At 30.6% G+C, this 26,651-nt stretch overlaps 5 protein-coding genes across 5 annotated transcripts in view; 2 read left to right on the top strand and 3 right to left on the bottom strand.

Annotated features, from left to right (window-relative positions):
* Positions 1–128: 128 nt before the first annotated feature.
* On the bottom strand, positions 129–4,829 carry LOC149902715 (activator of 90 kDa heat shock protein ATPase homolog 1). Its single transcript, XM_090109191.1, has 4 exons — positions 4,213–4,829; positions 2,892–3,428; positions 1,996–2,155; positions 129–554 (listed from the first exon to the last, which is right to left on the bottom strand). Exons 1-3 carry the CDS (start codon positions 4,567–4,569, stop codon positions 2,024–2,026), a joined length of 1,026 nt encoding a protein of 341 aa, XP_089965317.1. The 5' UTR covers positions 4,570–4,829; the 3' UTR covers positions 129–554; positions 1,996–2,023.
* Positions 4,830–8,230: 3,401 nt separating this feature from the next.
* LOC149902714 (short/branched chain specific acyl-CoA dehydrogenase, mitochondrial) lies at positions 8,231–21,136 on the top strand. Its single transcript, XM_090109376.1, has 9 exons — positions 8,231–8,361; positions 8,489–8,606; positions 14,099–14,199; positions 14,479–14,685; positions 15,367–15,537; positions 18,685–18,848; positions 19,565–19,709; positions 20,104–20,239; positions 20,878–21,136. The coding sequence occupies exons 1-9, from the start codon at positions 8,332–8,334 to the stop codon at positions 21,054–21,056; spliced, it is 1,251 nt and encodes a 416-aa protein (XP_089965502.1). The 5' UTR covers positions 8,231–8,331; the 3' UTR covers positions 21,057–21,136.
* A 138-nt stretch (positions 21,137–21,274) lies between these two features.
* Positions 21,275–21,652, bottom strand: LOC149902713 (protein FMC1 homolog). The gene has a single exon (XM_090109374.1). The coding sequence runs from the start codon at positions 21,650–21,652 to the stop codon at positions 21,329–21,331; it is 324 nt and encodes a 107-aa protein (XP_089965500.1). The 3' UTR covers positions 21,275–21,328.
* Positions 21,653–21,654: 2 nt separating this feature from the next.
* LOC149902712 (SRR1-like protein) lies at positions 21,655–22,596 on the bottom strand. The gene is made up of 2 exons (XM_090109375.1): positions 22,423–22,596; positions 21,655–22,351 (listed from the first exon to the last, which is right to left on the bottom strand). Exons 1-2 carry the CDS (start codon positions 22,563–22,565, stop codon positions 21,664–21,666), a joined length of 831 nt encoding a protein of 276 aa, XP_089965501.1. The 5' UTR covers positions 22,566–22,596; the 3' UTR covers positions 21,655–21,663.
* Positions 22,597–24,788: 2,192 nt separating this feature from the next.
* Positions 24,789–26,651, top strand: part of LOC149902711 (uncharacterized) — a 76,917-nt gene continuing 75,054 nt past the window's right edge. The window contains exon 1 of the mRNA XM_090109564.1: positions 24,789–24,998. Within this exon, the coding sequence (XP_089965690.1) occupies positions 24,861–24,998 (138 nt within the window). The 5' untranslated portion in view covers positions 24,789–24,860. The remainder of the gene's footprint in view (positions 24,999–26,651) is intronic.

Below are 26,651 nucleotides of genomic sequence, written 5' to 3'. Positions count from 1 at the left end.
CTTGGTATATATGTAATATGCAAAATTTGGATTTAGTGTCAAATTTTATCCATTATCTACTACGTCAGATTTATACGAAGGGTCTTATTAGTAATTCATAGCAATAAGAATAAGCCACAGTGATGTGGTTGCATTTTAAATTTATTTCTTATTCTACAATGGATAAAAATAAAATTCCAAAACCATTAGGGTTCTTGAATTTGGAACACAAATAATTCCACACTAAAAAGGCCACACTTAATATTGCTTAAATAATGTTACTGGCTGGTTATAGTTCAGTCTGTTTTTTTGAAAATTTACAACACAGAAAATCCTAATTTTGAAATCTAAGCCAAATAGAAGATTTTGAACAACAATTTTTTTATTATAAAACCCATGCGTGTGTAATGAAACTTTATACTTTTATTATTTAATTATTTATCTGTATTTAGAGGTACATTATTAAAAAGTTGCCGTTGACAAAAATGACAGTGACCAATCACAGTTGTAGAAATGATTCGCCAGATCATTCCGCCGGAGGACCGCTCTTTTAGAAGCCCTTTGTAAAATTGAACCTGTAAATAAAATATATTTTATTACTTTATATGGAAGATTTTCTAAGTGGAGCAACGTCTTTAAAATAATTATTCGAAAATATTTTATGCAAGTTAATTTGAAATTGGTAGTCAAAAACAGCTCAATAATTTCTACTACAAAAGCCGTGGGCTCGAAATTACACACGCGAGTGCAAAATGATTTAAAGTTTCGAATGAAGTTAATTCACCAAAATAGTTAATATTTACGCAGTTCTTATGTATGTAAAATTTTAAAGATAACACTCATTAAATCAGGTCGCCTAGTTATTTTTTACGACCCCTTTGACCTTTAAAAAAAATATATATTTAGTTCACTGGCCGTTCGACAAGTGAACGAAATAGGAAAACACAAAGGAATAAAAATTGTTATCAAACCTTGTTTTAAGTATGTATGGTATAATTTTTTTTAATAGTTTCATAGGGACAGACAGCGGCAAAATGAGAAACGAATTTGTTCAATTTGTACTTATATTATTTATCCTGCCGTTTCGAAAACGAATACACACTATGGAAACTGAGATAGCAGACTGTCTGAATATAATAAGTAAATGTTATAATTATAACAAAAAAATTACCTATGTGTGGAATTTTCAATTTCATTACAATAAAACTTCTTGAAACAAACACATATCCAGAGATTGCCATGTATTCATTACACTGTTTAATCAATAATTCATATTCACATTTCAGTTTTTAAGCTATTGCATAGCTTCTATCGCGGGCCTTGAGCGCGGGGATCGAATCCAGAAATTCCGTAACGAAAAAACCTCACGCTCCCCACTCCGACGGGCGCGGAGGTGTGGCTTGAAGGCATAGCATGCAATAGTTTTACCGCGGCAGTCCCCGAGTGACACACGTCTTTTTTTTATTTCTATAGATACAGTAATGATATAAACCTGAATATTTTGTTTATTTCAACACACCAACCTCAAGAACGAAGCCGAAGGCAAACTAGTGTCTATTTTTCTCGTGTACTTCACGCGAATATAATTCGCGTGAAGTACACGAGAAAAATCATAAATCATGACTTACACATACATAGATATGCATATAATATAAATATTAATAATTAATAACGTGTCGCTGAAAATAAGCTCTGCAGTGAAAGTCTATGCTTTCACTGTAAAATGCTGAGCCGCATTCCTTTTAGTAAGTAGGTTTTAAAATAAAATAAAAAAAATAAAATAAAATTTATTAGCAACTTCAAATATAACATTAAAATATTGCTCTGCCTTCTGAACTAGGTAATTACCTGTATCTCAGAAGGCAAGTTAGTAAGTAGTTTAGTAATTAAGTAGTTTGCAAGGACATAGGTTGTTATAAATATTTTCATAATTAGATAAATAATATAAGATTTTATTATTACTAAATATATGCATAAAGATTTTATTATTACTATTTTTTTTTATTCAATTCATACCTAACATTAGCTAAGCATAACTCCGAGATCACAGGAAGGCTCCAAAGCCGAACGCTCGCTTGATACTGTCGAAGTAGTAACGCTTCCAGTTGTCACATGTTTGTTCAACCTCTGAGGTTGGCACCAACTCTTGTTTCAACGAGACTAGCGTGTGGTCGTCCTGGAAACATGAATTTTTAACTGACATTTAAACCTTTCATTAATATTTTTAGAGTTCTGTACCCTAGGGTAAAACGGGACCCTATTACTGAGACTTCGTTGTGTGTCTGTCTGTCTCCAGGCTTTATCTCATAAGCCGTGATAGCCAGAAAGCTAAAATTTTCACAAATGATGTATTTCCGTTGCCTAAAAATTAATAAAAATAAAATATTAATTGGGGTCCCCACAGTACGGAACCATTCGTGCACGAGTCCGACTCGCACTTGGCAGGTTTTTTTCATTTATCCCTGATATTAAAAAAAAAAACAAAGTAATCATCAATTTCATTATCTTAACTATTTGATTAACTTGTTTAGCTAGTAAAGCCTTTCATTTATCTATGTGATTGAATTAGAACAATGCAATAATTATTTAGGCATTTTAAATTGAAGTAGAATAAAATCCTCATATTTATACACCGAGAAGTGGCTAAATAGCCAATTCATTCATCAAAATATAGGGTTGGCCATAATCCTAAAGCAATAGCATCTTATAGATAACCTTATATAGTTATAGTTAACCGGTCATTTTTTAATAAAAAAAAAAAAGTAAATAAGAGTGGAACAAGAGAATTGTGTTTCTTTAAACTATAACTATAAAATGTAGTTCCAATCAAGAGATAACAATACAAAGTATAAATTCTCTTACAATTCCAGTTATTTAAATTAAAAAATAATAGATAAATAATTCCAGTTTACCTTCTCATCAATAGTGAAAGTGACTTCTGAGAAATGGTTATCCGGCCACTGCTTATACCGCCAATATTGCACAATCTTCTTGCCAGGCACCAGCTCCCTAAACTCCCCTGACACATTACCACCAAACAGGGCGAATTTTCCCCCCTTTTCTGCCTCCATTTTAACATGTCCTTGCGTGAACGCAGTCACCATTTCTATTCTAGTCATCGCGTCGTAAAACTCTTGCGCGCGACATTGAAACGTCTCGGATAACTCAATTGTTTTTGTATCAAGCTTGCAACCAACTTGCTTGGTTTGTTTAGAGACCACTGGTTCCATATTCACTTTTTTGTTGAAGCCACTTGTTATCGTAGATATATTATCTGGTTTTACAGGCGCCTCTCCCTTCTTGGGTAGAATTAAGCCTTTGGAAAATTCTTCCTTCAAGCTTCTAATGTACTCTTTGAGTTGTTTGCGAATTTCATCCCTTCCAACATTGTGCATGAAGGCTTTTACACGCTGCGCTTCATCACCGCTACCTTTGATTGTCACTGTTATCTGTAAATGAAAAAATTATATAGATTAAAATTTTTGAATGTACAAAAATATGATAATTATCTGTGAACAGAGTTTTAAATTATTTTTCAAGTACTGGAAGTACAATTTTAGTTAATACTAGCTGTGCCCCGTGGTTTTTCCCACATTGCTCCGCTGTTGGTCTTAGCGTGATAATATATAACCTATAGCCTTCCTCAATAAATGAGCTATGTAATACCGAAGGAATTTTTCAAATCGTACCAGTAGTCCCTGAGATTAGCGCGTTCGAACAAACAAACAAACTCTTCAATTTTATAATATTAGTATAGATAAGATTTCATATTTTGTGGTTGAACCACACATTTATGAAATGAAATAAAAATACTATATTGATAAGTAACCACATTAACTGTTAAATGAACTTATACATTGGAAATAACTCTGTGTTGTTATAACTCCACTAAATATAACTGTGATTTTATATAGTAGCATGCGCTGATGAATTATGAACTCTAAACAGTTTGGCATATATCAGCTTAATTAAATTTATATTTAAAAAAATATATAAGTACCATTTTCTTTACAACTATTTATCATACATCCAAATTAGAGTTGACATTGTTCCAAAATTAATGGGAAAGAATGCTTCTAAAATCTTGAAGAATATGTAAACTTTTCATAACAGAAACAAATTCCATTTTAAAAGCCATACAGTACACTATTATAAAAAATGCAGACATTGTGCAAAGGTTAAATTACTGACAAGTATATAATATTGAAAATACATTATAATATTGTTACTTACATCAACTTCACTGACATCATTCTCTTCAGATAAATTAGGGATATGCATTTCACCTTTCACCTTGTCTTTGGCACCAGCCAGAAGACCCTCCCACTTCAACTTGATGTCCCATTCATAGAAAAATATTAACTTCCCTTTCCTATTATTTGCAGTGGCCTCACCATCGATCTTTTCCACTTCAGTTATCTTACAGTCTATGCCGTTTTGCGCGATTTTTAAGTTATTCAATAACTCCTTCAGTCGGTCTTTCGACCACGGACCAGCGTTTTTCTCTGTCCAATGCCAGTTATTAACATTTGTTGCGTCTGGTCGCTCCTCCACGATCCACCGAGGGTCTCCTTCACCCCACTTTGCCATTTTTAGGCCCTAAATAGTAACACGAGGTCCGCAATGATACGCGATTTTCAAATACCACTAATAGATATTCTTCAAGGCTGTGTAACTGCACGTCAATTTGTACTACTTTTATGTATAACAGGCACTTTTCACACTAATCAATTCAATATCTTTCAGTCAGTATAACAAAACGATCGTAAAAACTCTTGTATTAGATATTCCACTTGGATCAACCGCAGATTTGCACTTTTCGAGAAACGTCGTGCAAAGTCAAATTTTAATATGCATTATGCACGCACGAGAAGTCAGTTTACATGACAGAATACAGACGAATGTTACCATAATTATAATTGCAAATTGCCATTTCAACTTTAATGAGCCTTGGAATTACATATGTATTTCAGTTATTCTGAATATCGCTAAATTTTGAGAAAAAAATATTGTAATTCATTAATGCTTGTCAGCATTAAAAAAAAGGAAAATTAAGATATAAAAATGAACATATTATAAGTATTCTTGTAATGCCCATAATAAAAATGCACTTTGCGACAGATGATTTCTTTTCTATTAACCAATAAATAATAATTTTCTTGTAACATTAGGTATAATTTTTAATCTTTAGAATATATTTTTTTTATTTTGTAAGTATAATTTTTCTGAGTTTTATACTTTCCGTTAGCTTCATTAATTTGTTTCGAACAATATTCATTTAAGAATAATTATTAAGTACTCTAAAGATAAATATAAAATTAAAGCTTTCTCAAAGTGTTTCAAAAACAAAAAGGCACAGTTAAGAAAAATGTTCCCAATAAATAGGTAAGAGACTCAAGCATAGCAATATTATAACATTCTGTAAGTTTCTAGAAAATGTCATAGTTGTGCCAACCTTAAAACATTGTGTGTATCCGGTCAGAGTTCCATTTTACGGTGTGAATGTCGCGACACATGTTACATATTTTTAGAATTAAAATTTTTTAGATTAACGATTAATTCAGAAAATGCATTCTTGAAATATCTCATAAATCACATGTAAATATTCGTATTAAATAGCCATAAGAATAATGAGGCGAATGGCAAGTAAAATTATAAATAAACGCGGTAAAATAATATGCACATGTTCATTGTTCATTATTCGGCTAATAATTATGAGATGTGATTTTTTTTATGGAAAAAATGATACGTACGTAAAAAATTAAATTGATCCCTTTCTTAAATTGATTCAGCCGACAAATAAACATACTTTTTTACTCGAAGTGCTAAGTACATTCATGAATACATTCATGAAGATTCCTTCGACAGTTCGACACATTTATAATTTTATATTTAATATTTAATACAATCTCGAATACAAAGATTTATTGTGTAATAAAATGTGAATTAGATAGAATTTTAATTGCGGCATCTTATTTATTACATAGGTACTCGTCTTTTCCCATTCTTTCTTTAGTTTCTTCAAAATAAAAATTGGGAGCTTTTTTTTCTACACGCTAAACTAAAATCAGACTAGGTACGCACGTGATTATTAGTACGTACAGATTCAGTATTTATAATATGTTTATAATTGTAATTTTTATGCTGCTATAATAAGCTGAATACAAGGAAAGGATAGGTAATATTAACAATAAATAATAATAATAAAAAGGTTATAAACGCCATCAGAATTCATATGAAATTAAAATTAAAACTATTTTTTTTTTTATCTTACATCGTAGATAGGTATACTAATAAATATTTTAATATCAAGATTAGATTTTATGAGGAAAATGAAAGCTGGTTTATTACATCAAACACAGATCTCTGTGACATCAAAGAATATTTTCATGTCACTCAAACATACAAAAATAAGTCTGACTCGGTTTCGCGACATTATGGGGTTCTGTACAAATTAGCTAACTAGCGAACAAAGATTACAAAAAATCACGTTCTATACATATCGTTAATTTTTGTTGTAAATGGGTATGACCGATGACGTATCTAAAGATTATGTGAATATTAAAAAATAATTTGGAAAATCCAAAAGTGCACGCCTCATAATTTTTTTTTAATAATTATTTATTAATTATTATTTTTGTTTATTTAATAACAATTAAACCACATTGAATCAGACCCTGAAAAATGAAAGGGTTCTATTCCTGAGCATACTCAAGCGTAAGAGAAAAAAAAAGACTCGATTAGTAAAGTATTTCGGTCGCTATCGTGTTAACAAGAAAATCCTCCGCACATACAGACACACGGACGTCCAAGACAGAACTTTTTTAAACTGTTTTTTAACTAGTTTAAATAACAAAAATGACATCAAAAATATCATGAATGTTAAAAATAGTGTTTTTTCTTAATATGTGTGTGTATGTATTATCTTACAAGTGCAATGTATGATACATAAAGACATTTTAAGTTTGAAAAATCAGATGTTTTGCGCGAAGTGACAGTAGTACCCACCTCAACGCTTCGCTTATGAGGCCTGGCCAGAGAATTGGCCCCTTAAATATTTTTCTATTCCGTTTTTGTGTAGGTAAATATAATATTATGTTGCTATAGCGGCAAGGGAAATAAATACTTCATCTCGGAAATTTTCAAATATTTTACCAGCACCACATTTTTTTTTTCAGGTTAACAATTATCATGGTTCATGAGATACAGTCTGACAGACGAATGAACAGACACACAGACAGACAATCGGAGGGGCAGCAATTTAGTAATAACATGGACGAATATAATTTTATTTGTCTATGGTTTTATCCTTTCGTTACGGAACTCTAAATAAATGTATTGAATTTTGTTCCTAATAATGAGAAGAAGAAGAAACGCATTAGACTTGGATTTAATGTATTTATTTAAAATTTTAAATGGTCATATTAACTGTTCGGCGTTGCTATCTAAATTCAAAATTTAAGTTCCTTTTAAATATCCCCGTAATCCCGTTAACCTTCTATCTCCCCCATTACGTAGGACTGTCCAGTCCAGTCCTTGGTTCCAGTTCTCCGATTCCTAGACAGTAGACTCTGTAGAATTTACAATGAATTTGCTAAAGATCTAGATATGGTTAAATAAATTTAAGTACCTTGTCCATCACTTAGTTTAAGATTTTAGATGTAGGTATTTTTTGTTTCCTGTATAGGCTGTATAAAACCTTTTAAAATTTAGGTAAATGTATGCATGTGGTGTTTACCTACTTTAAATAATTGTACACTTAGTTTTAAGATTAATTTTATTTATACTTGTTTATTTTGTGTAACAATTACTGGTAAACCTTATAAATAAATAAATAAATAAATAATCCTAATCCTATCCTTATCCTATGAAATATGCAGCTGTTCCAGAGATTAGCCGGAGCAGGCACACAGACAGGCAGATAAAAATTGTAAAAATTACTGTGTACCTATATTTTACATATCCGTATTACAAACAGACACTCCAATTTTATTTTTGGTAGGTTTATATATATTTTATAGTTTTAAGTACATATTTCGAGTACCTAATGCAAAAATAATAAGAACACTAGCGCAAGCGTTCGTTCGCATATTATCCGCCAACACATCCAAATTCCAATATACATATTTACATTGTACATACGTCGTATCCACTAGGCACTATCCAACGATGTATATTTATTTAATTACGATTGCTCTCAGCCAATAAATGTTGAACACAAAGCACGCGTTCTCGACGGCTCGGTCGCAGCTCTCAACTCTCAAGGCATTCCGTTTCGAGTTTCAGTGGCGCAGGAGCGTGCGCACTCGCAAATAAAATAAAATAAAAAATAAATAAATAAAAAACATCAAAATGTTCCCATTACGTCGTGTCGGCAATAAGGTGTGTGATATGTGGTTATAAATAAATAAAAAAATACGAAAAAGTTCGCATGTGCTCGAAAAACGAATGGCCATTGATATAATAAAAAAAAAAATTTTTTGAATTCCGAACGTCTCGTCTGTTGCAGATTTTAGAACAATGGCGGGCTCCTATTGTGGTGGCGGCAAAATCGCAGAAATATAGCACGGACACTCCTCGTCCTTTAACAATGCTGACAGACGATGAATTAGCAATGAAAGAAACAAGTAAGCATTTCTTAAATTAAACATACATGTCGACTAATTTATTTACATTTAAAAATATTTCAACCTTACTAAAACCAGACACAATATCAGAATTAGATATAACAATATAATCAACGATTTGACTCCAGATAAGTGAGATAAATAAAATTTTTGTTAACTTATCTTGTATACCTATTTTAATAACAAATATAAGAAAAAAAAAACAATCAACTTATAACAGAATGATTTTTGTGTTTAAATGTAGGTATATATGTTCCTAACTACTTTTAAGTTAAAAGTAGAAGCAATTTAAATAGCAGGTTATTTGTTACACATAATATTATGTAACGTAATAAGCATACAAGATATCAAACCCATCCATATTGAAGTAACTATATAATTTTGTTTTTTTTTTTCTGGTAAAATAAATTCGTATCACTATTTTTTTATATAAGTATAGAGCTTATCAAATCTAGACAGTTCAAGACACCTTTAAACATACTTTTTACTAGCTGTCATAAAATATTACGTTTTTAATAAATGTAGGTAATTAAAAAATATTATTGTAATGACAAAAAAATCGCTAATCGTGCATAATTATTAGATAAATGAAATACACGTGCATAGGGAAAATGTAAAAATATATCAGCTTTAAAAGACAATCGATTTTAAAGCCAGTTAAAGTTGTTATACCTTCTAGCACAGACTAATAATAATATACTACGTATACAATTCTAGGTACCTACTTAGAGCTAATAAAATGTTGTTAAATTGTAAATAATCGATAAGAGTTTAATTTTAAATAAGTTTATCTTTAAAATGATACATATTGTAGGTACTTACCGATATTTAATCTGCTGAATATTGGGTAAATGCACATGTTTTTCATAAGATATTATTAAATCGCAGTCTTGAATAGAAAATTGAAAAATTTCTAACTATAGTTTTCTCTAGACTTGTATGTAAAAACATGTTCTTTATAATACCTATAATAATATAGAAGTATAGTAGTTTCACAAAAAGGCTGTAAGGACCGGTTTTCAAGGCGTCATGTCAGTTCTTACTGTAAACATGAGCTTATATGCCAAAGAATCATTTTTTTAACAATACGTACCTTGTTTACACTTACATTTAAGTATACGTAGTGATAAATGGGTTTTTTTTTTAAATTCCGAGCACATGTTTATCGACTCTATTGCGATTCGTCCACATAGCAGTAAAACACTTTCAAAAAGTAGAAATTTTCATATTACTACCGACGCATACCTCAATAATAAAATGTATATTAAAAATAACAAAATATTATTTAATACCTAGCTAAACTTATTTTTAACGTTGTACAAATATTATAAAAGAAATCAATCAAGTACCTATACAATTGTTTTTTAAAGGTACATACCTAGTACCTATAGGGTTGCCAACACTTCATCATCAAAATATAGTATTTTCCAAAATAAGGTGTAAAAAATATAGTACATTTAAAAAAAATATAGCATTTTATGGGAAAAACAAAAAAAATAGACAATTATATATTTGTTTTATAAAAACTATATTTTTTTGCACTTCTTGCACTGTGTAACAGCTTTTTGTTTAAAATAAAAGTGTCAAGCTTTGTCACATTCAATTTTTTAATTAATATAAATCAAAAGCTCATTTTTTTATTAATGACTAGCAATGCCCTGCGGTTTCACCCGCATAGATAGCTATATCGTGACAGTGAAAAGTCTACTATAGGTCGGACTATAGGTTTAATTTTTAATCACATGAAAATCACCTTCACCCCGTCCCGCACTACGCCTGCTCATTGTATTAAAAAGTATACCTACTAATTTCTGTAGATTGACACTTTTAAAAATTCGTTATATCTTTTGAATGGAATATCCAATTTTTTTTAATTTAAAAAGTATTTTGCTGGTATTGAAACAGTCTATAATAAAACATCATTTAATGGGATAAGGATTAATATATGTGTATGGATAACATGGTTTGATTACTGTCGGCACTTCTATTTACTTTGAAAACGTAAAAAAGTTGTAGTAACATAACTACTGAAGATGGACATATGGTATCGCGGACTTTCTTGTAAATATTGATCCATTCTATAATACCGTAGAACATTGTTTTGTTCTATCTTCAATAGATTCCGCAGCGCATGCGATGACAGAATTTTTATTAAGGAATTTTTTACACCTTGGGTTACATTATTGCATTTTTGGTAAGGATCTCTAATTTTTTTTTAAATGCAATATAGCCTATGTTGCTCAGTGAAGATGCAGCTTTCTAATGGTGAAAGAATTTTTGAAATCGGTCCAGTAGTTTATGCGTGAAAACCATACATACATACATACTTACATAATTACAAACCTTTCCTCTTTATAATATTATACTAGTATAGATATAGATAGTATAGATTAGTATAAATAGATACACTACTTCTGTTTCTTTCTTCTCCCCACTGGTATATGCGCAATAGGTTATATGACTTAGCCATCTTAACAATAATTAAAAGGCGCGTTCTTATTTTTTTTTAATGAAGGATTTGTTTGTAACATTTGTCGGTGTTGAAAATATAGTATTTTTGCGTACTATATATGTTTTCAACAGTATATAGTACGCAGACCCGAAATATAGTACAATACTATATATTATAGTACGGTTGGCAACCCTAAGTACCTACCTACTAGGTGCCAACTGCCAACCATACGACGTGATCTACATCGCAAAAACGTGTTTATATCCTGTCCCAGCTTCTAGATAGCAAATCCGTGACTAAACTTATAGTTTATACATCATATTATAATTAGCCTATATCCTATGTACGAATTACCTGGATAATACCTGGTACACAATAAACTGATTTTTGCCTACAGGCAATGTGAAAATATTGTTTGAGCAATAAATTAGTTATATTTTGGTCATATTATATTATCGTTTTTTAACAGACGTTTCCATAACATGATTATTCAATTATTTTATGCCAAAAATAATTATTGAACTAACTTATTACAACTGCAACATATTTGCTCTATTTTTTTACTACTACAATCCATATTTGCTCTATTTTTTATTTATTTAAATTTTAAACTGTTACCGAATTAAGTTTCGTTCATATAAAGATTTTAAATAAATGACGCAAGACACACCCATTCGAGTTATCACAAGGTCAATGTAATAAACATAATATGTGTGTGTTCTTGTTTATAGGTAGGTATAGACCGTATGTGTGTGTGCTGATTAAAATATTATTATGTATATAGTATATAGTTTATGAACACTGATGGAAATATAATATGTAAAATAATCATAAATAATGATATATAAGATTTCCGTTATTAAATAAGAAAATACATATTTATATACCTAGGTAATTTCGCGTGCAGTAGGTAAGTAGTAGGTAATAGCCGCGTGTAATTTGGTGACATTGACGTTGCAATGCATGCAAAATAGAGCACTTATAGGTAATTTATTAGATACCATTCAACGGTCATAATCCATACTAATATTATACCTACATGCGAAAGTAACTCTGTCTATCTGTCTGTTACTCAATCACGCCTTAACTACTGAACCAATTTACATGAAATTTGGTATAGAGATATTTTGATACCCGAGAAAGGACATAGGATAGATTTTATCCCGGAAATCCTACGGGAACGGGTTTTTCTTTGAAAACGCGGGCGAAGCCGCGGGCGGAAAGCTAGTAACACTATAATTACTTTTAACCGACAATCGACATAATAAAGGAGATTTACTTATCATGAACGCATTATTGTTATCACATATTAAAATTTACCGAAACTTTATCCGCCGGACTGAAAAGGTCATGTCTGAGTCTGGTTGATTAATATAATCTGATAATAAAAAATATTAGTAAGTAACTATATGTATAGGTAGTTCTCTAAATATTGTCCGTTTGGTTAAAGATCGCTAGCTCCTAAACTACACTGCGGATTTCAAACGGTTTTCAATTTTCATCATTTAATAAAGGTTTTCGATATGTACATCTTAATAAATAACCTGTTAACAAATCTGATAATTCAGAATAATTTAGCCAACAACTTATAAAAGTATTTTCAAAATATAACAAAATAATTTGTAAAAAATAAAAATATTATTGTTATCCGAGTTAAACTAAATACACGTCTATTTTCAGGTATTTTAGAAGTGATGAAGATTGAATATCTTAGTTTCCAATTTCTAAACCGCATGCCTACGTATTAAATTCCTTTAATTTATAAAGATACCTCTCCACAGATCTCTACTAGGCATTGTATTTCGCTTCTAGAACAATAATTATCCTTTATTAAATGAAATAAACGAATTTTGTATGGACAACGATAATACAGAATGAAGTATTATCATTTGAAAACAAATGCTTATCAGCACTATTTATGTTACTAAGTGTTCCTGATAAAAATTTAAAGATAAAATTCATAACTATAGGTACCACAATGGGTACCACTGTACAATCAGTCAAAACGTCAGTTAATTTATATTTATTTATTTAAACGTTCATTTTTAATTTTTATGAAAATACTTTTGTTGATAAAAACTTGGTAAATATGCTTGTGTGTACTGTTACATATTAATTTGATATGAATCAATCAAATTAAAAAAATATACTTAGCAATGCCTCAATTCTCAAATTACAAATAGGTAGTTAGAACAAAAGATCTTATCTTACATTAGTGTACTTCAAATAATAATTTCGTATGTACTTAAGATAACTATATCTCCCGTGTCGTTTTGAATTTGAGATACGCAATGTCACGAAAAAGATGTAATTTTATTTCAGGAAAAGATAGATCAATGTGTTAGGTATATGTAACTACTACTAAGGCTAGTATTATAGTATACCTAACCACAGACTAATAATAATCTACTGGTATACCTAACATAAAGATTGCTAATTATCACTAAAAGAGTTGTTTATATAGTTAATATTATATGTAGTTTGTTAAGTGTTAAATATTTATATACAAGGTACGATGGGATTGTCATCGTCCTTTAGGACAATAATTAAAAATCCCTTAATAAAAAAAGATTAAAAAAAAGAGTTGTTTGTCCATAAAACTACTAGAGTCAGCGCTGACTAGTCAGTATGTACCACAGGTTAAATTTCTATTCAATATACACAGTAGGGAGACAGTATCACGCTAAATAAGTATATAAATTACTACTTTGGTCTTGCGGATTCATAAACAGCAATTTGCATAAATCAAACATATATACAAACAGATAGGTAAATAAAGTCTCTATGACAACAAAAATTACGATTCTAATATAAAAATAATTATTAGTTACCTACTATGAATACTTCTTTAGCATTCTGAGCATTAATGCTCTAAGTATTCATAGTAAGTAGGTTCCTAGACTACGAAAAAATTATCGATATTATTCAGTAATTAGTAAGTATTACCTGAAACCAATATATTTTTAAGTTAAGGAATGTCCTGTAATAACTATAGCTATAAATAACATAATTTTATAGAAAATACAATAATTAATTTCAGTTCGAAAACTCGCAACGGAACAAATCGCACCTCTAGTCAAGAAAATGGAAGATGAACACAAAATCGACGAAGGCATTAGGCAAATGCTGTTTGACAATGGCGTAAGTAATAAATTATTAAAAAAAATATTACCAATTATTGTCCATTACCTGTAACCATTAAATAACATTGAGAGTTGTAACATTTTCAACAAAGAATAGTTAGGTACCTACTTTCATCTTTTGAAACATTTTGATAAAACTCACATTTTTCGTAAAATAATTTCTGGCGTCATTGGTAACGTTTTTAGAAAATAGTTTTAGCATTTGTCTCTGTTTTTTATCACATTACAATTCGATAAATCCAATTTAAGTAATTCCAATGTAAGTTTTTTTCTCCAGTTAATGGGAATTGAAACGCCAGCGGAATACAGCGGTTCAGGCTGTGGTTTCCTCACAATGATGTTAGTTGTTGAAGAGTTGTCTAGAGTAGACCCGGCAGTTGCCGCTTATGTAGACATTCATAATACCTTAGTTAACTCGCTATTCATGAAAATCGGTACTGAAGAACAGAAGAAGAAGTATTTGACCAAATTGTGTACGGAATATGTAAGTATAATAAACTGTAGACTAGTTTTAGTAGATCTATTTAAGTATAGGAGGTAGTAGTTTTAGTAGCTTTTTAGATATTTGTGGTACACAGCGTACACTTCCAAAAGACAATCAAACAATACATAATCAACACAAAACAAATACAAAACTATTATCTATTCGCGTATACAGTTGATAAGAAGTGTGTGGTAATGTTTATCAGTCATAGAGTTTAATTACTGTTAACATTAATTAAAGTAATACCACAGACTAATAATAATATAGGTACTACGGTAATACCCATATAGTTGGCTCTAACATCGAATAAATGCCCAAAAAGGCTGCGAATGTGCCAGTTTTTAAAATGTGCTGACATTTTTTTAGGATTACACTTATCAAAGCTTTGATAGGTTATAACGTGATATCGATATCTCAAGTGATGACCGCCAAATGTAATTCACGGTCACCATAACAGCTGATCAACATGTTGCGGAGTTGCTGTCAACATGTTGTTGAGTAATCAACACTGTAGAAAAATGGTAGAAAATTACCTTGCCTATTGCATCTATTGCTGAACAAAGGTTTACCATGAATATAAAACTTTGAAAAGTTCCCGACAACTTTTAAACAAAGTATCTAGCAACATTGTTGCTCAACAAATATTTACGATAATTATATTAAATTAAGAATTATTTTTAGGCGGGTAGTTTCTGCCTAACAGAACCGACGTCTGGTTCAGACGCCTTTTCCTTAAAGACTGTGGCCAAAAAAGATGGCAAAGATTACGTCATCAATGGCTCTAAGATGTGGATCTCTAATTCCGATGTGGCTGGAGTGTTCCTTGTTATGGCTAATGCTGATCCTTCGAAGGTGAGTAAAAAGTAATTATCTAATCTTTATTAACTTAAAATTAAACCGCTTTTAAATGGTCAGACAGGACAAAATTTAAAGGGGACCAATTGGAAGGAAATGAAAACTTCCTCCTTTTTTTAAATAAATGAACTAAGAAAAGATCTTTCTTTGGTGTCATTGATTGGCCTAAAGTAACGCAATAAATAATCAATTGTTCACCAATTGATAAATATTTAGAGTATATTTCAATTGATTGACTTGCTTTGGTTAATATAACGCTTAAATTAGCTCTGGGTCACCTTATAAATGAAAAATATACGGATTCGATTCCTGGCAGAGGAGAAAAGTAAAAGGCAGGACAATAATTGAGCATTCCATATTTAAAAAATGTAGAGATGTAATTTATAATTAAAAAAGTATTTACTGTGCGTAGGTCAATCACTACAAAACGACTAAACAAAAATAGATGCAATTTAAATCATTTCGTTACGCGTGAAACTTATCTCAGTATGATAAATGTTGTTGAAGGTCCTAATGATAGTGATTATCAAACAGAAATTATCACAAAATAAACTTTCAGTCATTAAGACATAAACATGTTTTTGTCTTCTCTACGTAAATGAAAACTTAAATAATATATCTATGTATAAATACCATAATATGTTTTCACTTTTCTAGTGGCTTTACCTCCATTCTATCTATGCATAACAATGTGTAAAATAATTTAAAACTATTGTAATATGTATTACATTTATAATAATTGGGCCATAAAAAACAAGAAAAATACCGGTATGTAAATAGCATGCTTACGTATTTTTCCTCTTTTAATTATGATTTGTTAAGACTTAAACTCTAATAAAAATAAGTTACATACTTTTATTCTAAGGTTACATAGTTACTAATTACTTTGAAAATACAGACGCAGAAATATTAATGAGAAGAGTAACTAAACCACGTGGCATAATATACAGTGGTGGACGTTTAATTAGAAACACGTAAATCGATGAAGTAGTCATACAATTTATTTACATTTGTGTATTAACATATTAGAGATTAAGCATTATTTCATATGTAATAGAACACCCGTTTATCTAGTTTTATAAGAAATTGCTTAATTTTAATCAAACGTTAGCTTAAATTAATAAAATTAAACAACTTTAAGTGAAGTCTGATTTCCGAGTATTTTCAGTCTGGACAACAAATTAGAAACAGCATGGTTCGAGTGTTCCAAAGTCAAAACCTGTTGAAATGCCGCCAATATTTTTTTCTTCTACAAATATTTGCACCTTTTTTTAAACATTCCATCTGAAAGTTTCTGAAAATTAATTTTATGGATATTTCTGCGTCTGTATTTTCAAAGTAATTAGTAACTATGTAACCTTAGAATAAAAGTATGTAACTTATTTTTATTAGAGTTTAAGTCTTAACAAATCATAATTAAAAGAGGAAAAATACGTAAGCATGCTATTTACATACCGGTATTTTTCTTGTTTTTTATGGCCCAATTATTATAAATGTAATACATATTACAATATGGATCCATCTTTGCGAAAAGAATTATTGGCCTATACTCGCGAGCAGTGGTTTACCATGGTCGAGCTTTTTTAGGCACTTAATCAGAAGTACCATGCTCTTTTAAATAAACTGTAGCATTGAATATCTTTTTATCTAACTCTCTAAATGATTTGCAAGTTTCATGTAACTCCAGTTTTTGTCAAACTGTAAATTTAAAGTTATTTTTCTTGTTGATGGGTCACAAATCTTACTTTTACCCATTTATACTGCAAAGCAAATTAATTTTCAGAAACTTTCAGATGGAATGTTTAAAAAAAGGTGCAAATATTTGTAGAAGAAAAAAATATTGGCGGCATTTCAACAGGTTTTGACTTTGGAACACTCGAACCATGCTGTTTCTAATTTGTTGTCCAGACTGAAAATACTCGGAAATCAGACTTCACTTAAAGTTGTTTAATTTTATTAATTTAAGCTAACGTTTGATTAAAATTAAGCAATTTCTTATAAAACTAGATAAACGGGTGTTCTATTACATATGAAATAATGCTTAATCTCTAATACGTTATTACACAAAAGTAAATAAATTTGATGACTACTTCATCGTGTTACGAGTTTCTAATTAAACGTCCACCACTGTACATTATTATATCTTCAAAGCTTATTTCGAATCCAAAAATAAAGTTTAAATGGACCGAAATTATTTCATAGATTTGTTCCTACATACATACCTATAGAGATACAAACATTATAAACATACCAAACAATTTTATTTATTATAAAATACATAGTTACCTAACTATGTACTGTGTATATTTTGTATTAAATCGACTGTTATCTTTCTAGTTCACCCGGTCATTGAATTGTGATGCAATTGTCGTCATAGGTATTTATAACCATAATTACATCAAGTACTCTGAGCAAAATAAATATATAACTATTGTAAGAATTAAGCGAACAAATAAATGTGTAATTAAAAATTAAAAAAGATCGTGTGTGCCCAACACACGTGTCAGAAGTGGAAGTTCTTTGACAAGGTTCAAAGGTACCAAAATCGTCGCCTCGCTATGACGCGACCTTAAATATTACTCTCAACGCGCCTTATAGAAGTTTCCTTTCAAAACTTACATATAAATACTTAATCGAATTGTATTTTTCTTAAAAATGATAAGAGAGTTAATTTATATATAAATATTAAATGCCTACAAACTGCTTAAACAAATAGATAACAGAATATGTTTAAATAAAGATAAAGATAAGAACATATCTAACCATACTTTTCCCTTTTATTCTTTGTAAAATATTACTACGAAAATAAAACTAAACCGAATTTCAATTGTCGGAACTAAACTAAATATAAATGAGTATTATCATGGTATTATCGCATCCCACGTGAACAAAGTTGCTTGTTCAATTAGTGCAAAAATTCGCACATAAAATCCCAAAAAATAAAAAATAAAAAAAAAGACGGGTTGCACTCCGGTAGTGCCGGCAGAAGTGAAAACTTGATTATTAACGTTGAGCATGTTTGATATTTTGGAATGGTATCCGTCTTACGCTTTTTCGATCAGGCCACGTGTCCTGACGCGAGTTTAAGATTTTATATCCAACGCCGCTAAAGAAGTTTTCACTTCAAAAAAACATTTTTTCCAGGGTTACAAAGGAATCACATGTTTCATAGTAGAGCGCGATACACCCGGCCTTAGTGTCGCCAAACCAGAGAATAAGCTCGGTATCAGAGCTTCTGGCACTTGTATGGTGCACTTCGATAATGTGAGGGTACCTGAAGAAAACATCCTTGGCGAGTATGGAAAAGGGTAAGAATTTAATTTTATTTTTACCGATAAATTAAGAGCGCTATATTTTTACCATACAATTTTTTTTTTCATTTATATTCTCAATTGTGTATGAATAAACATTATTATAAACGCCTCAGTCCTCAGACCACTTTATAGTAGTCCAGTTTTTTGTTTCCACAGTATGTTTATACATACTGTGGAAACAAAAAACTGGATTCATTGTTATTGACCTTGCGTGTTCTAGTGTTCAAATGTCGCGGTTGTAAAGGTAGATATATGTAGGTATAATATTATCTGCAGCTCAACATTTAAGAAGTTATGACTTGAAGATAATATGGAAAACATTGTTCCTTTTTCCTACAAATCAAAGTTTGATTCAAATGATCGGCTTTCTGTTTACATTTGAGCACTAGTAAACTTATTTATTCCTGCTCCATATGTTAAGATTCAAGCCAGAGTAAAAGTAGAAAATTAAAATACATACCTACATTCTTTTCACTGCTAATTTTTATACTTTTTGTTTTTGCCATAGGTACGATTTTTAAACCATGTATATTACTCGTGTTTTGTGGTAACCACTTAGCTTCTAATCAGGTAGCCCACCTACCCTTTTGCTTGCTTTGGATAAAAAAATAGTGACATCTATTTAAATTACATACCTATAAATAATTCCCTAAAAGCATATTTTTAGTATGAAACAATAATGTTTTAAGTACTTTATTATTTAATTCCAGCTACAAATACGCAGCCGGTTTCCTCAACGAGGGCAGGATAGGTATCGCAGCACAAATGATCGGTTTGTGCCAGGGCTGTATGGACGCCACTATTCCTTACACATTGGAAAGGAAACAGTTCGGAAACCCTATTTATAAATACCAGGTAATAATCTCATAAATATTCAAAGTCTGACAAAAGATTGTGTCGTCATAACATAGATTTACCAAGGATAGGACAAAAAACAAAAAAAATCATATGAAAATGTTTTTTGTTTATTGTTTTGGACCGAAGTTCCTTATTTAATCCTACTTACACAAACAATGTAGGTAGGTGTATTTTAGAATATCATATTATAGACGATGTTTTATTTACCTTTCTATCACTACCATTACCTATCATTTAATTACTCCAAAAAAAAGGTTCTATGCTCCACTTCCCTGTGTATTTTCGAATGTTTACGATCGATTTCTATACGATTAAAGTAACATTTTACAAACTTAACCCCTTAAACAAACAAAAAATAAAAAAAAAATCCAATAACACAAACAATTTCCAGGGCATTAGCTACCAAATCGCGCATCTCCAAACTGAATTAGAAGCCGCTCGCTTGCTCACTTACAACGCGGCGAGGCTCAAGGAGCACGGCATGGAGTTCGTTAAAGAGGCCGCTATGGCCAAATATTATGCTTCTGGTAAGTTAAAACATTTCTAACACGAGTTAGTCAATCGTCTCAAGTAATTTTTTTTTTGTTACATTGATTGGTTTTAATTGATAATTTTATTCTTTTTTTTTTACTTAGATAAACAATATTTATTTGTTATATTGATTGGTTTTAATTTATAAGTAATAAAAGGCAGAATATCTACAAAGTGTCTACTCACTAGCCGGCCGGCGCCGCGGCGCGCCGCCGCGCTTGTTACACAGATTTTGTTCGTGGTGTCCTCTCTATACATATATACCTCAATGTTAAATATAAAGTTAAGGCCATTTACCCTACCCATTTTTTTTTAATAGTTCACACATAGTAAAACTGGGAATTTCTTCTTGGCTATTTTTTCCATAATTAAATTTAATTTTATACCACAAGGACGTTGGCTATGGCACCTTTATCGTTTAAGGGCAATAAAGTTTCAATATTTAGTTTCATAGCATTCCAATTCTTTTTTATAAATGAGAATTTTTGGAGAATACAAAAAAAATGTCAGTCATAAAGTTTATGATCTATTTTCAGGCCTAACAATACAAAAAAATCCTATAACAACGAAATGAAAAACACCAGAACTTTAAATATTATGTAGTTATCAAAAATCTTATGATATCTCTTTCCAGAAATTGCTCAAACCCTAACATCAAAATGCATAGACTTCATGGGAGGCGTTGGCTTCACCCGAGATTTCCCACAAGAGAAATTCTTCAGGGACGCTAAAATCGGCACCATTTATGAAGGAACAAGCAACATGCAACTACAAACCATCGCTAAATTAATTGAAAAGGAATACAAACAATAATTATCTTGATGAAATAGACTATTTTTATATTGAAATTGTTTAAATGCATTTATAAATAAATATACTGATATATTTTAAAATGTGTTTTATTTACATCTAATAATCTATTCACAATGCATGATTATCTTTTTCAAATGTCAAACAAAATACAGATGGACATTGAACACCAGTAGTTATATTTTGATTTACTTTAAAATATTTGTTACTGAGTTCCTAGATATTGATAAAAAAAATTGTACTGCACTATTAAACTAATAATAATATATCATATTTTACTTGGGATCATGAGGCAGCTTAAACCCAGCCATCTTAGCTGTTTCCTCAACCGACCTCTCTCCCTTGCCTTTAAATTCCTCATTGATTTCCTTATATATCCGAGAATTTTGTAGATATTCACAATAGCTCTTAGCTTTGAAGTGCATTTCATCCATTGCCTTGCAAAGTTGCTGGTCTGTTGTTTGATATTTGCGGTATTCACTCAAGACATACCTTGCCATTTGATTCTCAGCTAATTTTGGTGACGAACTTTGCTTCCGTAACTCTGATAGCAATTGTCTCAATGTTGACAACGCTGGTTTTGATGTGATCGATGCCATAATTCAGACCTTCAAACAATATTTAATTTCTCAATCATAAGAGAAGTTATAAATTCCTCAGTTTCTTTGTACTCTGGTTTGTCTGTCTTTAACCAGAAATCTGATGGAACAGTTTGCAATTTTTCTTTTGAAAAACAATGAATGGATGTATCGTTAAAAATGTCTTTGTAAACAAAATTGTTCTCTAACAATACTTCAGTTGTGTATGGAAATATTTTATGTATGTATGGAACAGTCTCTGATAGCACTTTGCTTAACTGATTTTCAGTGAGCGCAGTAAAGCTATTACATACAAGAATGCAATTTTCCAAATTTATACCCCAGTTACTCCAGAGAAAATTGTTTGTCAACTGTTTAGGACAATGTGGTAAATAAACTAAAGTAATGCCTTCTTTTGATATTATATAACTTCCCTCATTGTTTTTTTCTATAATATTAAGGTTATTGCGTTTTAATAGTTCACACTCTTGGCTAGTGAATATAGGATCATGTACTAGAACTTTCGTTGGCTCTAAAGCTCGTGTAATACATAGTAACAACGCTAATTGATATTTGGAAATATTGCACTCTCCTATGTGACCGAGACCAAAACAAACTATTTCTGTGACCTTTCTATTCTCTATAATGTTACTCACACTCTTTATAACGTCTTTTAAATATTTTGATTCCTGTAAAACTCCAATAGCTGAATCTATTTGCCTGAAAATGTACAATACTTTTAGAAATAATATAACCTCAAAAATTATATTAACACACAATTTTCTATTTACCTTTGAGCTTTCACCAAATCTATATCAATATTTTGTATGGAAAAATCAGACGATTTTCGGGGCACTTTTGTCGATTTATTTTTAAAAGATTTTTTCGAAGAAACTATTTGAAACCCATCATTGTCAAATTTAGGTTGTGACATTTTGACATTTTTGTGTACATTTGTGAAGATACCAGCTTTTTGGACGTTTGTTATAATCTGTATTATTGTTGTAAACTTACATTATTATTAAATAATACGTTGATTACTAAGTTGATTACATACACAATATAGTATATTTACTTACAGGAATGAGGAAATTATTATTATACCAGAATCTTCCGAATTTATATGAGATATATTACCTATGTCAATGTTGTTAACTTGTTAAAACTGCGATTAAAACTAATCGTCATATTACAACAATGGAAATATAGATGTATATTAAAATATAAATATATTTTGGTACAAACTATGGTTGTAATATATTGTATTCTACTTCACAAATGTAAAAAAAAATTACGCCTACTATTTAAAGACGAGCCAAAGTATTTTAAAGAAAAAAAACATTTTTATTATTACCAAGCAGTATAGTAGGAAAATAAGATTTTATGGATCTGCGGAAATAACATAGTTTCATAACCCGCATGTTTTAGGATTCTTTTGATTTTATGCGCATTTGTAAGGTGTCCTTCCAGCATTCCACACACACAATGATCCTACATACAAAACTATAGCTACGTACAAATCATGTAGGTACTAGACTAGAAATGACTATCGCTTTTTTGGCGCTAACTATCTATTGTAAGAATCTGCATAAGATTATTTTCGATCGAGAACAACTAACAGTAAACGAAACATTTATTGCTCTCCTGCAAAGTTTTGATAGTAATGTTCAAAATACTGTATTTAGATTCAAACTCAAACATTTATACACAGTACAAATAGACTTATACAGTTTAATACAATAAGACTTTGTTTAGAAGCGCTTTTGAACCGTCAAAATACAGAAAAATAATTTACCACCGGTTCGGAAAGTACCGGTTACTACTATAGTTAGAGCTAACTTACTTTGTGCCCGCGACTTTGCTTGCGTGTATTCCATAATATTCTATTACGTCATGTCAGCCGCACATTTTCCATCCCATAATTTACTCACATCAAATGTTGTTTTCTGGAAAAGTAATCTTTTGTAATTTCAAATGTAAAATTGTTTTCGTAAGAATGTTTTTGTTTACCTACTCTGCTCATTTAATATAGATTTTTATAACGGAAATATATTTACTAATTCAATAAAAGAGCGTAATAAGGTATTTATCATTAAAAAGCCTGCAAAACACGTGTAACACTACTAGTAGTGTTACAAGTATTTATGGCCTGTGGTGACCATTTTAGGTGGCCCACCTGCCACTTTGCTTGCTCTAGCATAGCAAAAAAAATATAATGTCTTCTTCATGATATATTATTTTAGTTACCTAAAACACTTTATTTTAAATAATAAAATTTTATGGCAAAATTTAATATGATAAATTTATGGATCAACATTAAATTTTTTTTCATAGCAACCTATCATTTATTTACTAGTTATATATTTACTATCAACATAAAAAACTATTTAACTAGGTAGGTACTAAATAACTCAGGTTTTCAATCGCTTAGGTACAATGTATTCCGAAAGCAATTATTGTACATAGCGCATAGGGTAACTATATGGAAAATAACCGGTAAGTATTTACTTGATTGTTTTGTTTTCCGATGTACTTTTGTATTTCTTATAATATTAAAACATTTAAAAAATAGGTAGGTACATAATCGCTTATTTGGTTTTTTTACTTAATGATCTAAGGTTTTTATACGTTTTCAAATAAAAATACAAAAAAGTAGGGCAAATATTTAGTTGTGCCCTTTCAAAAATTTCTCACAGGTGACTAATATGTGGAACTGTAACAAATTCTATTATGACTCCTACAGCGTCCTTGGCGGAGTATGTAGGTTTGAAAATTACCTACTTACATGGAGGACGAATTGATGCGCCGCATAGCGAGTGATCTATTGTCCGATATAGCAGGTGCCGCATACGAAGATACCTCATTCGGGTCACGTGTCCGTATTCGTTCCAACATACCGTAACACAAATAAGGTAACAATAAGTGTAATGTATATTATTGACCGTGTAAACTTTGTCAAAGGACGACGTCTGGATAGCCCGCCAAAAGGCAAATGTCAAATTTGAAAAAAGAATTCGCCCCGACCATAGAGCTCACTTTCTAAACATCGCGGTCGCGTTATATTATTATTTATTAATGCATATTCGTAATTAGTGGGTTAATTTATATAACATAATATCGCGTTGAAGATTTTTTTATGAGTTAGTTTTAGCACGTCCGTTGGTCGCACCCATCGTTTCGTTTGTTTTGTGTTGGACGGTGTTCATTGAACGGTTGGTAAGCAAGGACAATGGATCGGTATGTTGTGAATCGTCACTCGAAAAGGAGGAGAAGCAACGATGGCTTGCTAGCTAAATGGAGGAGGAAGTATGTCACAGGTCTACTCTTGGGCAGGAGATCTTGGATCGCCAGTGGATTTGATTTAAACGTAAGTAGCAAAAAAGTACCTACTTACCATTTTGGGTCGTATCAGTGGCCGATTTCTATTATAGTATAGTCTAATTATTGTTTAAACTTTAAGTAGATCACAGGTAATGTTTGATGAAAAACAGAAACTTTCAAATCTACCGCACTATGGAAATTGAGGGTATCTAACTGTTTATAAAGTTTTACCTAAATCACGTGTAGGGTTGACCGCTAGGTACGTTACTAAAATAACGACAATAGACTACAAAAAACAAACACATAAGTATTTAAATATGAATCTCTCATTGACCTATTTTATATTAATTTCATAAAACCTACCTAATAAATTAAAACCTTCGTCGAGAATCAATCTATCTATTAAAATAAACCGCATCAAAATCTGTTGCGTAGTTTTAAAGATTTAAGCATACAAAGGGACATAGGGACAGAGAAAGCGACTTTGTTTTAAACTATGTAGTGATTATATACGATATACAACTATAGAATATTATAATATTTATTATCTAAACTTTCATCAAACTGAAACTCGTATCAATATACTATTACCAACTACTATTACGTTACATGGAAGTGAATAATTACCCGTCACAATGTTTTATTAATCAACAATCGCGCAAATAAAGTCATGTTAAAAATATATTTAGCAATTAGAAATTATATTATCTAACGTGGAAACGTGATGTGCAAGCACGACACGTTTTTCAGTGTTGCTATCAATCTTAATAAGTATCGTTCGAAAAATTAAATTGGCAAAAAACAAATGTGGAATTAACTGACATAATAATCTTATATATAAAAATGAATCGCAAAATGTGTTGGTAAGCGCATAACTCGAGAACGACTGAACCGATTTCGATAATTCTTTTTTTGTTATATTCCTTGAAGTACGAGGATGGTTTTTATGTAGAGAAAACGTAAACATGTACCACGGGCGAAGCCGGGGCGGACCGCTAGTTATGTAATAAAAACATGTGCTTTGTGACGATTGTAGTGGTCCGATTACAGTATATATATATTTTTAAGTGTATCGATAAAAATTTTGTTTTTTGTATATTTTAAGAGTGACAAATGAGTAGGTAGGTAGTCTAAAAAAGAGGGATGAGGAATGAAGGTGTGTAGGTACAATGGAGGTATTTGAATACCATAAAATAATTTAAATTTGCGCAAATCAGAAGCTGGTAAGTATAAAATATTTAGTTTAAAAAAATATCTAGTATACGAATATTAAATTTGAAAGTCCTCTCTATCTGTCCCTTTTAAGTACTAAAACTTGATATTTAATTTAAAGATTTGTATGCGAAGCGACTCTTACGCGATACGAACGAAGCCGCGGGTAGTATGCTAGTGTTCTGTAACCTCAAACATTATTATACAATGTTATACATATTTATTAATACATGTTCCGATTTACGTAACACAATATTAATCTTTCGATCGTCTCAATTAGTATGTAATATATTTAAGTTGTCATATTGTTTTTATTATTTTTACCGTTAGAGCAACAATTAATTAAAAATTTAATGCAATGTTTATGGCAAAGCCTGGTCATTAACTAACTACCTACATAATTATTAAAATATTAAATGTAAATATCCCAGTTTTGTAGACGCATTATAGTTATTGGTTAACTTGCAAGATGTCTTCATACTTATAT

This window comes from Colias eurytheme, chromosome 14 (genome assembly GCF_061535395.1).
Source record: "Colias eurytheme isolate Ceu_HAF_F1 chromosome 14, ilColEury1 Martin Lab GWU primary, whole genome shotgun sequence".
In the NCBI taxonomy this organism is placed as follows: domain Eukaryota; kingdom Metazoa; phylum Arthropoda; class Insecta; order Lepidoptera; family Pieridae; genus Colias; species Colias eurytheme.
The sequence above is the reverse complement of the archived record's forward strand: the minus strand, read 5'-3'. Positions and strand labels throughout refer to the sequence as shown.